The following is an 11,893-nucleotide window of genomic DNA, read 5'->3' as shown; positions in this document are numbered from 1 at the left end:
TTCTCCAAAGTCCCATCAGGGCAGCCAGTGTGGATGGGAGTCTGTGGGCGGAGAGTGTGTGAGGCACGACCGAAATTGGTTCTGTTACCTGTGAGGCTTGCAGGGGATCTGCCGGCTCTGAGCAAGCCAGGTGCACCCTGCCTGGGCTTCGTCCTTTCTAACTCCACGGAGGCGACTTGGGTGGGAGAGAGGAGCAACCAACAGCACCTTTGGGCTGGTTAGGGGGTTTAGGAGACATTGGTTTTGTATAGACAAGACTTGGTGCTGGATTCCCACTTTCAGAAGACAAACTATTCAGTTCTGCAAACTCCACAATCTAGAATAAGGAATGAGATAACAACCTCCTCCTTCATTTAACAGTTAAAAATCATACAGGACTCTGAAAACAAAACAAAACAAAACTTAATCTTTCTTAGATACTAAAAGGGTTCCTCGGATGGAAAACCAACTCCTCCCCTGGCTAAAGATCAAAAGCGTCTTTTTCTCTTTAATGGGGCCACAGTTGGGCAAAACGCCCATCACTTTAAAACCACCTCCTCGGCTGGAAGTACGTAATTTTTAGCGAGTCACAGAAAAATAGGGAAACTTATGCGGAGTTTCCTTGGCCACTTCCCCATCTGGGTGATCGTGTACTCAGACCCAGCACTGCAGCCTGGGGGTGCTCCCCGTGAGGAGGAAAAGGTGTGTCCAATGCCACCCAGTGTGAGCGGGTGACACCACCCGGTTAGGAAATCCCAGCTCCCAAGAGGGTATAAATCCCTGCTTGACTGCTGAGCTCCCGCTGGAGGTGAAAGTCTGGCCTGGCAGCCTTTCCCAGGTGAGCAGCAACAAGGTGAGAGAATGCAGAGCTGCAGGTAAGAGGCTTTTGAGAGAGAGAGAGAGGGAGAGAGAGAGAGGCAGAGCGAGAGGGAAAGGCAGAGAGAAGCAGAGAGAGAGGCAGAGGGGGAAAGGCAGAGAGAAGAGACAGAGAGAGACAGAGAGACAGGCAGAGAGACAGAGGCAGAGAAACAGAGACAGAGAGAGGCAGAGAGACAGAGAGAGACAGACAGAGGCAGAGAGACAAAGACAGAGAGAGGCAGAGAGACAGAGACAGAGACAGGCAGAGAGACAGAGGCAGAGAGAGACAAAGAAAGACAGAGACAGAGAGACAGAGATAGAGAGAGGCAGAGAGACAGAGAGAGAGAGACAGGGATGGGGAGAGACAGAGAAAGGCAGACAGACAGAGTCCGAGACAGAGGGAGAGAGATAGAGACAGAGAGAGAAAGACAGAGAGAAACACAGAGACAGAGAGAACGACAGAGACAGAATGACAGACAGAGACAGAGAGAAATCTGGGAGTTGGGACACCTGAGTCCATTTCTGGTGGAGCTTCAGGAGACTCTCCCGATTTCTCCAGACCTCAGGAACCTGATCCAGGTGACCTTCCTTCTCCATGACCTTCTTCACCTGTGTGAAGGTGGCCGGAAGCCTTACTTGACCTTTCTGGGCCTCAGTTTTTCTCTCTGTCAAAAAAGGGGCTGGATCAGGGGGTTTCGAAGGACCGTCCATGATTCTAGGCCACAAGGAAAATTGCAGTGGAATCCAACGCAAGATAGCGGACCACCGAGACCATTTTCCACTGCGCGAGGCTGCATGTGGGATGTGCACTGAATGGAGGGCTTTCTTCCTCAGAAGCCTCATGAGATTTTCTGGTGTGAAAAGCTTGATATGCTAAAGTCACTGTGGATTCTCTAATGCCTGGCTCTCGGGTGGTTTTCTGGGGAGAGGTAGTAGAGTGTGGTTAGGGTTGCAGTGCGTTCCCACAGGCGAACTGGCCTGGGTTCAGAGTCCAGCTTGCCTGGACAAGCTGCGTGACAGCTCACCTGCTCAGGGTCTCCATTTCCGCCTGCAAATAGTAAGGTCGAGGGTGATGAGGAGTACAGTAAATGAATTCAAGTAGTGTCAAGCACTCAGGACTTAATGTCACCCTCACATGGGGGAAGAAGGTCATGGGCGAGGAAAGTCGCCCGGATCAGACACCTGAGTTCTGGAGAAATCAGGAAAGTTGCCTGAGGCTCCAACAGAAACAGACTCAGGTGTCCTGACTCCTAGATCTCTCTCTCTCCGTCTCTGTCTTTGTTTCTCTCTGTCTGTCTGTTTCTCTCTCTGTGTCTCTGTTTCTCTCTTTCTGTCTCTACTTCTGTCTATCTCTCTCTGTTTCTCTCTATCTCTGTTCCTCTCTCTGTCTCTCTTAAATCCTGGCACACAGTTTGCTCTTGCCGTTTGAAGCTCCTTCTCTTTAATCCCATTCCCTTTTGGGGGCCTTTGCTCTTCTTAGAGCCCTTCAGGATCCCTCTACCCCCACCCACAACTCTGCTCGAAGATCTTGGTCAAGACCCCACATTGCCCTGAGTTGTCTCTTGTGTGGGCAGAGGCAGCCAAGTGTCCAGGCCTTCCTGGAGCCTCCCAGCGCTGCATGGCTGCAGTGGGGGCTGCTGGTCCCCTTTCTGCACTCCATCCCACCTCCTGCACACTCACCCTTTTCCATGCCCATTTCATCAGCTTTGCCCTCCCGAGGCCAGTGGGCTTCCTGCCCACCTGCTCATTTGGTATTACCACATACACAGGCACAGGAGAGCGCCTTTTTCTAACCTCATTTAGAAGTTGGTCCATTTGGATTGTACTTTGGCACTTGGTTACCCTAAAAGGCAAGAAGGAAGCTCGGCTGAATGTTTCAGGGCAGCTATCCTCTCTCCAGGGGTCTTCAGTTGGCCTGGGAGCCCCCTACCCGGCCCTGCTAGTAGGGGTTCCCTTCTCCATCCCCACTCCTACCCTGACCTCCAAAGCCTGTTTGACAATTAGAGCTGAGGGATTCAGAACGTCCGCAGACCCCGAGCCCTCCTCCCCTCCCCCAGGAGAGCAGGGTTGGCCTCTGGCAGCAGCACGACTGAAGCAGAGCAGACTCGGGTTGCTTTCCTGTATTTTAATCACGGCTTTCCATAGAGGAGACCCTCGATCACGACAGTGCGTTTGCCCAGTGGTTCTCAAACCTGAGCCTGTGTCAGAATCCCTGGTGGGCTTATGAAAATGCAGAGGGCTGGATGTGTGATTCAGTAAGTCCTGGCTGGCGACCTGAGAATCTGCATTTCTCATAAGTGCCCAGGTGATGCTGGTGCCAGTGCTAGGGGACCACACTTTGAGAACCCCTTCCTTAGGAGACGTGTCCAGGGCCAAGCCTGTGCGGGAGCTATTTCAGGACAAGGGCCTTTTGAGATGGGGCTTTCACATCTCCTGAGGGCCTTGTGAATATTCGACTGAGGGCCTTGTGAATATGCGGCTGATTCTGATTCTCTTGGTCTGAATTTTTCACAAATGGTGTTCGTGCTGCCGGTCCATGGGCCACACTTTGAGTAGAAAGGATTCAGAAAGTCGAGGAAGAGGTCTTCTTATTTGGGGGCAAGGAAGAAGTTAGTGTAAAGTTTTGGGTGGATCCTAAATTTTCTAGAGCTAATATTCGTCAGAATGTTTTCTTGAATGTCTGTGGTAGGCAGAATTCTAAGATGACTCTGGCTGATCCATGCCCTTGTATAATTCCCTCCTTGTGGGATAAGCCAATAGATGGAACATCATTGCCGTGGTTAAGTTACTTTATGTGGCAAGGGTGAAGGAATTCTGTGGAAGTAATTTAGGTTCTCAATCAGTTGATTTGAAGTTAATAAAAAAGATCACATGTGCTGGGTGGGCAGACATAATCAGGTGAGCTATTTAAAAGAGGATCAGGAGGTCAGGGTCAAGGGGTCAGAGACTCGAAGCAGCAGCAGATGTTCTTTCCGTTGGCCTTGAAGAAACAAACTGTTCTGGTGTAGAGAGGGCCTCAGGGCAGGAAGCACGGGTGGCATCCAGGAGCCGAGAGTGGCCTTATCCAGGAAGAAAGTGGGGGTCCAGTCCTGCAGTCATAACAGCCCTGTGAGCTCGGAACAGGAACCCGTGCTCCTGGAAGGAGCACAGCCCAAAAGATACCTTGATTTCAGTCTGATGGGACCCTGAGCAGAGACATCTGACCTACAGCAATGTGAGCTATGAATGCGGTTGTTTTAAGTGGCTGAGTCTGTGCTGGTGTGTTACACGACAATAGAAAATGAATACAAGGTCCTGATCCCTCACTTTGATTGTGGTGCCTGACCACCAAGGTGTACTGTGGCAATGACTTCAGTAGCTTCATACAACACGAGCTGATTTCTTGCTCGTGCTACAGCATCGTCATGGGTTAACTGCGTTGGACTGTGATGACTCATCAGAGCCACTCGGGGACCAAGGTCTTTGTCAAAACAGAATTTACGGAGACCAGTAGTGGGACTCCCATTGTTTTGACACAAGTGCTGGGGGGAGGAGATTATTCCTATTTATCAGAAGCGGAAGCAGGCATAGCAGGAGCAAGTGAGTGGATCGATGGATGCGGGTAGACCCCGGCCTGCTGCCCGGATGGCTTGACTGTGCCATGCTGGCAGCAGGGATGAACAAGGGCTCAGCATGCACCGTGCACGAGAGAGGCTGGCAGCAGAGCACCAGCTGTGAAATGCACAGGTCTGGAATCGGCACTTGTTTTTCCCAGTCACGTGCCCCGCCCGACTTCGAGGTGAATAGTAGTGAACATGAGTGTACCCACCACGTAGGATTACTCAGTTAGCTCAGTTAGGGTAGGAGGGAGGGACGCAGGATTTCGGCTTACCAAGCTTCACAGAGCTGCTCTCACCACCAAGGAGCGAGCTGGTCGGGCATCTGACAGCTGAGAGGAGCCGGAGGGGCTAAGAATGCAAATGGAACACTGGCCCACAGCCCCAGGGCAAGTGAAAGGTTTCCTGCGGGGCTTTTTGGGTCTGGTCTGCGGAAACCCAACAAGTCTGGGCTATCTGCGAGTTGAAGATCAGGTTTGCTTGTGGTGAGGGTGATAGCCTTTCCCACGCAGTAGAGATAAAAATCCCTTGGCGTTTTCAGTCTTTTTTTTTTTTTTTTGGGAGAGTGGCTGACTTCTTGTCACTCGGACACCCTGGACACAGGGCTTGGGACAGTTGCCGCCCTTGGTGCCCCTCAGAGGACAAGGTGGACACATTTTCCAGTGAGTAGAAGATGGTCTTTCAAAGCATACAAAGAAAATCCCATCTGTTTTGACATCTTAACAACTTTGGAAGAAAATATTTCTAATATATACATATAAAAAAATATATATATAGTAGTGAGTATATATGTATATATAGATTTTATATATATATTATAATCAGTATATATATAATGTATATACTCAGACCCAGTATATATCTATATAATATATATAAAAAATATATACTGCTATAATATATCTACTCGCTACCAATAGATGCCAAAAAAAGTACCTTTACAGCTTCGCCAGTAGGAATCTCATTTGGCTCTGAAGGCCCTTTCGCACTAGGGCAGGGAATTAAGCCTGCTGCTACATGTATTGCTGTCTGAGTTGGTCCAAATCTACCTCTCTTGCATTCATTTCGTTTCTTTTGGGTAGATGTTCACTCTTCCAGTTTCTCACCAGCACCTTCCTCTAGCCAGGAAGAAGCCTGAGAAGACGGGGACATTGTGTCCCCAGGGAGTGGTGGGCAGCTGATCCACATGTGCTGAACTGGGGTCTGCACTGGCTTCTGTGGAGATGTCCCTGGACCTTCCTGGTCACGAGGCGTCCTGTGGAATCTACTGCTGGCGTCTGTGACTGGGAAAACCCGAGGTCTGGTGCCTCAGTCATCAGAGCCAGTGCTCTGTCCAAGGTCACCCCACTGTGCCTCTCACTGGCTCCACAGGTTCGCTGCATCTTGGCCATGACCTTGTTTCTTCTGTGGCTTAGACTGTCCAGGTGATACTTAAAATGTTTAGCAACCAGCAGGGCATGAGTACCAGCCCATTAGAAAAGATGCTACAGCACCTGTTGCCGCACCTGAATAGCTCAGAGGAGCACCAGGAAAGCCAAGGTAGCAGAGGGTGGAGAGCTCAGGGTCTTGGGGAAGTGGTTATCTACCAAGAGGTAGGGCAGTCTTCCCCCACTTGGCCTCCCTGCTCCTTACTGACTGAATACCCTGAAGCCATGGCTATAGGTCATCTTGTCTTTCATCACGGCAGCCCCATCTCAGCCCAGTTCTCAGTTCACCTTCCATTCTCTCCTGGGAGTGCAGGGGAAGGTCTGAATCTCTCCCATCAGTGAAGCACCTCTTTACCTAACAGCCACACGATTATTTCCATTCTTCTTTAGTGTCCCTTACTTCACCAAGGTAGGATTCCTCCAGAGACGCAACTTGGAAGCAGAGCAAAAATTCCTCTGCGTCCAGCCTCCGTCTCTCTTTTACCTTTTGTCCCTTTGCCCTCAGGTTTCAAACCCAGAATAAGAAGCAAGACTGCCTGCCTGATTCCTCTTGTACCTTCCCTCCTTTTGCCCAGGAGCCCAAAGGGTCTTTTTCTTCTACTGACACTTCCTACCAGGAAGGAACTTCCCCTGTATCATATTCACTTCCTTCCCTCCTTCTGAGGAGGACTTTGCTCTCTCCCTTTCCTGGGGCCGTGGTGGCAGAAGAATCCAGAGTAGCAAGGAGGAAAACACATTGGGAGGTAATTGCAATATTACCTTCATTGTGTCTGTGTTGCATGTACTATCCCATCCTAGAGAAAGAGGGGTTTGAACAAAATTTAAACCATTCTTTGTGATTCAAGGAAATCATTAGGAGCATCAGTTATTTTGTGCTTTAACATCCTGATATACTCAGTAAGGCACAGTAACATGGAAGGGACTGCTGGTATCTGCGCTTAAAATCCCCAAATGGCTGTGTGCTTTGGTTCTTGCATCTGCCTTAACGGTTTTTCTGTCTCCTCTGTTGTTGGGCAATCAGCTGCTGCTTTTTTCAGTGTGTGTTTTCTTCTCCCAGCCTTCTCCCTCTTTCCAATTTGCCATCTGGAATCTGCTTTTGACTGAGCATTCTGTTCACCTGTTGCTGCATGAAAAATGATCCCAAAACTTACTGGCTTAAAAATGACAACTATTTTATGATAACTCCAAGTTTCTGTATGTTACGAATTTGAGGGCTCAACTAGGTGATTCTTCTGCTCCACGTGTCTGATTGAGTTCAAACAGTGGTGCTCAGCTGGTGAATGGACTCATCTGGAGGGTCCACGATGGCTTCACTCACATGGCTGGTGCCTTTGCAGGGTTCCTGGGAGGCTGGGCATAGCTGGGATTGTCAACCAATGCCCTTCATGTGGCCTCCCTAACCAGGTGGTCTCAGGGAGTTGGACGGTCTTCATGGTGGCTGGCTTTCCACGGAAGCCAGGCAGAAGCAAGCACCCCATGGAAACCAGGTGGAAGCTGCATGGATTTTTGTGATCTAGTTCCAGAGTTCACACAGCACCACTTCTGTGGCATTGTATTGGTTACACCAAGTTACAGGCCAGCCCACATTCAAGGGAGGTGAGTTAGACTCCACCTCTTGGTGGCAGAGTGGCACGGTCACATTCTAGAAGACCATGTGGGATGCGAGATATTGTTGTGGTCACCTCTGGAAAGTACAATCTGCTGCTCTTAAAAACTAGCCACGCATATACAAATCAACAGAAAGAGCTTCTGAAGGAAGACTTCAAAGCTGCTTCTGTGAGTAGAATATGCTACATGCCTTTGTGCCAGGATCTGATTGGCTGTCTTTCCCCTACTCAGGTCGTCCTGTCCTTGTTTCTTCTGTCTTTGTCGTATTTTAGATGGGCAGGTTTTCTGGATGACTGATTACTCAAATATTTTAGGTGTTTCCCACACTCAGATTATAAGACAGAAAGCAAAATTTGTTTTAAGGGTGTATGTCTGTTCACAACCAACCCCTGCTCTAATGCCAGAGTGTCCAGTTACTAATTAACTTTACCCAGCAGGTAGCCCAGCAGAGCTGAAAGTCCAGTTCCCAGGAGACCTCAGAAGCCCCAAGTTGCGGCTCTGCCGTTGGTGGCCATGGGGCCTTCGGCAAGAGAGTTGACTGGGTTCAGTGGTTGTCTGCTATGACTTGATGCTTTAGAAACTAAAGCTGTATCTAGGACTGAGGAGGCCTAAGCTCAAATCCAGATTGACTTACAGTTCCAGGGTTTTAGACCTGCAAGAGACCTAGGAGGTCTCACTAGCCCCACTTTTGTATTTTAGAGGTGAAGAAACTGTGACTGAGAGATTGAGCAAATGACTCTGTGGTTGCCTAAGATCACATAGTTAGTTAATGGTAGAATGAAGACAGGAGCCCAGTTCCAACCTCCGGTTGCATATGCTGTCACTAAGATAAAAACCTTAGAATTCCTGGCAGCCTTGAAGATGTATATGTGTGTATGCATGTGTACGTACTTAGAATTGTGTGCTTATATGTTAAGCACACATTTATATTGCGTGTTTTATAAATTAAATATTTATGGAACACTTACATGTTCTATAATATGGATCTATGCATTTGGGCTTATGGATTCCATTAGGTAAAATTGCACACATTTCTAGTATAGTAACTGGTGTTAGCTAAGTTACCAACTACAATATGGACGAGTTCTCAGGCTGGGTTGTGGAATGGTCCCTTAGCAGGAGTTTGGCAGAATGCAGATGGTGGTAGTGCTGATTTCTCATCACATCTGCCACCTGTGTCCTTGAGCAAGCTCCTTACCTCCCTAAGTACCTGGCTCTGCTTCTGTAAAACACTGATGAGAGCTACTGCTCATTGAGCACTTTCTTCTTGCAGCATTGCTGAGCTCGTTACATATGGTGTGACATCTAATTCTCCTGTAGTGAACACCAGGGTATGCTCATTTCACAGATGAGGAGACTGAGCCTCACACAGGTAATCTAAGCTGCCCACCACACTGCTGCTGGCAGGAAGGAAGGCAGTATTCCCACTTCTCTGTCCAGGTACACTGTGCTCTGTACACACTTCCTAACTCTCAAGGTTACTGGGATGTGTGGACAGACTTCTTTGGAGCCTCCCCAAAGTGTAGAATATGACTAATAAATGAAGTTTAGAGGGAGGCAAATTTGGGATCCAAAATGACAGACTTTTCTAATTGTGGATACTTCCCAAGAGTGGCAGTGTGCATCTTGTGATGAGGTAAGCTTGTCTTCTATAGAGGACGCTGGGTTTCAGAAGACTGTTTGGGTGGGCAGATAGACTTAATGGCTTCTGGAGACCCCTCTAGCTCTAGGTGTTAATGCTTTTACAGAGCAGAGAATGAGTGCCAAAACCAAGGATTGTGTGGACTCAGGTTTACATCCTACTTTGTCGTTCCTTAGCTCTGTGGCCTTGGGCAAGTGACTTAATTATCCAAGTCTATTTCCATTGCTGAGTGTTTATAATGGGGATGCTGGGCTCTACCGGACTCACTTACGAGTTTTGTTCTCTGGAGTTGTACAGAGCAGTGCACTCCTCTTACACAAATACCAGGCTGGGAGAATTTGAAGCCTGTGGGTTTGCCCTGCAGATGCCCAGGGCCTCACAGGTAGAGCTTCCTCCTCAGTCATTTTGGAGAAGGATGGTGACTGTTCCAGGCTAGAGGAGTGGTCTTGCTGGGTGTCACCCTGCGCAGGGTTTAATGCAGGAGGCAGGTGAAGCAAGTGTTGGTTGATGGTCCAGCCTGCTGGGGGCTTGGAATGACCCAGGCTCACGGGGAATGGAATGTTGATACAGGATCTGAATGAGTGAAAACATGAGTTGGGTTGGTTGACTGAACTTGACCAACTTCTGTCCCAAGAACCACTGATTAAGAGATACTTCAGTGGTGGTTTTAGCAAAAAGGGATGTTTGCTGGCAGACAGTATAAAGAGAGTGCCTATGCCTTGGTGGAACCGTTTGTATCAGTTTCTGCCAATTTATTCCTCTGAGATTCAGCCCAGTGTGGGTCAATGCCCTATTCTGCCAAAGATGGGTCTCCCTGCAGTGTGGCCTCCAGGAAGCAATCTGTCTCACCAGGCCCCACCAGGGATGGGAGATTAGTGTCCAGGACATCAGCAGGTGTCATTCTGACACAGCTATGCAGACCAGGAACAGTCTCAGCCTGCTGCTCGGAGGCTGATTCCTTGTCTAGCTTTTTTCCTTCCTATAGAACCAAAATAGTTTCTGGACAACTCATCTAGGTTTTTGTTTTGAGCCAGCACATTTTTCAATAAAAGCTGCCTGAAACCTGGTCACGTATTTCTCTGTATCTGAGTCTAGAAAGTCTTCCCTCTTAAAATTCTGTGATTTCCTAGGACTTAGTTAAAAAATACATTTTATATTGTTTCACCTTTGAATTTATAAAAGATTTCCAGGTTTAATTTTGATGTAAATATTTATTTCCTCATGGGTTTCGAAGAATTTATACGACATTCATAAAACATGTTTGGGCTCTTAGGAATTCATTTTACACACTACAGGTGACTCAGTGATAAGTGTAAGGCCTGATAGCTATGTGACTTCATTAACATTCAGCACCTGCCACCGTGATTTTGTTCTTTGAATGACTGTGCCACCTGACTCAGAGATGAGACAGTTGCCTGAAAACTTCTGGGAACAAGGTAATGATAGAAATAAAGAAGAGTTTAATCTTCTAGGTGAATTCAGTCCAGATATATTCAAATATATTATCAAATAAAATTGTTACTCCTTCTACATCCTTGAAAATTATTTTCTGGATCTATCGTTTACTTACTAGGTTCTGTTAAAAAATATATTCCTGCACGTATTCTGAAGTATTTAGAGGTGAAGTTTGATGATGTCTGCAACTTTCAGGTGTTCAGGAGCAAATATGTCTATGTCTGTGTCTGTGTCTATGTCTGTGGCCATGGCCGTGTCTGTGGCTGTGTTGGTGTCTTTGTCTGTGGCCGTGTCTGTGTCTGTGGCTGTGTTGGTGTCTGTGTCTGTGTCTACGTCTGTGTCTGTGTCTGTGGCTGTGTCTGGGTCTGGGTCTAGGTCTAGGTCTGTGTCTGTCTGTGTTTGTGTCTAGGTCTGTGTCTGTGTCTATGTCTAGGTCTAGGTCTATGTCTATGTCTATGTCTTGGTCTATGTCTGTGTCTGTGTCTAGGTCTGTGTTCATGTCTATGGCTATGTCTATGTCTAGGTCTAGGTCTAGGTCTGTGTCTGTGTCTGTGTCTGTGTCTAGGTCTGTGTCTAAGTCTAGGTCTATGTCTATATCTGTGTCTCGGTCTGTGTCTGTATCTGTGTCTGGGTCTGGGTCTAGGTCTAGGTCTGTGTCTGCGTCTATGTCTATGTCTATGTCTATGTCTATGTCTCGGTCTGTGTTTGTGTCTGTGTATGCGTCTAGGTCTGTGTCTAGGTCTAGGTCTAGGTCTAGGTCTATGTCTTGGTCTGTGTCTGGGTCTAGGTCTAGGTCTGTGTCTGTGTCTGTGTCTGTGTCTATGTCTCCGTCTCGGTCTCGGTCTCGGTCTGTGTCTGGGTCTATGTCTATGTCTATGTCTATGTCTATGTCTATGTCTCGGTCTGTGTTTGTGTCTGTGTATAGGTCTAGGTCTGTGTCTAGGTCTAGGTCTAGGTCTACGTCTTGGTCTGTGTCTGGGTCTAGGTCTAGATCTAGGTCTAGGTCTGTGTCTGTGTCTGTGTTTGTGTCTGTGTCTATGTCTCCGTCTCGGTCTTGGTCTGTGTCTGGGTCTATGTCTATGTCTATCTCTATGTCTATGTCTATGTCTGTGTCTATGTCTATGTGCCTGTGTGTATACAGAAAGAGAGAAAGAGGGAGAGAGAATGAGAATAAAGCGAATGCAGCAAAATGTTAGCAACGGCGAATCTAGTGAAATATATACTTGCATTTGTCATAGTATGCTTTCAACTTTTCAGTCTTTTTGTAATTTTAAAAACTTAAATGAAAAGGTGGAGTAAACACTTACATCCTTTTAGGCTATATGTAC

At 47.7% G+C, this 11,893-nt stretch overlaps 1 protein-coding gene across 6 annotated transcripts in view; it reads left to right on the top strand.

Annotated features, from left to right (window-relative positions):
• The first annotated feature begins 632 nt into the window (after window positions 1–632).
• The window catches only part of IL1R2 (interleukin 1 receptor type 2), a 35,447-nt gene continuing 24,186 nt past the window's right edge, over window positions 633–11,893 (top strand). The window contains exon 1 of one of the 6 annotated variants that reach the window (XM_033175639.1): window positions 633–817. Coding sequence is in view for 3 of the 6 variants with exons in the window: in XM_033175636.1 (XP_033031527.1) it covers window positions 7,359–7,456 (98 nt within the window). In the remaining 3 variants the exon portion in view is untranslated. Of the gene's footprint in view, window positions 855–7,277; window positions 7,457–7,484; window positions 7,637–11,893 lie in introns of those variants that run through there. The other 5 variants (XM_033175638.1, XM_033175637.1, XM_033175636.1 and 2 more) reach the window with 5 other exon arrangements.

This window comes from Trachypithecus francoisi, unplaced genomic scaffold (assembly GCF_009764315.1).
Source record: "Trachypithecus francoisi isolate TF-2019V2 unplaced genomic scaffold, Tfra_2.0 Lachesis_group17, whole genome shotgun sequence".
NCBI lineage: Eukaryota > Metazoa > Chordata > Mammalia > Primates > Cercopithecidae > Trachypithecus > Trachypithecus francoisi.
This window is presented reverse-complemented; position numbering and strand designations above follow the sequence as displayed.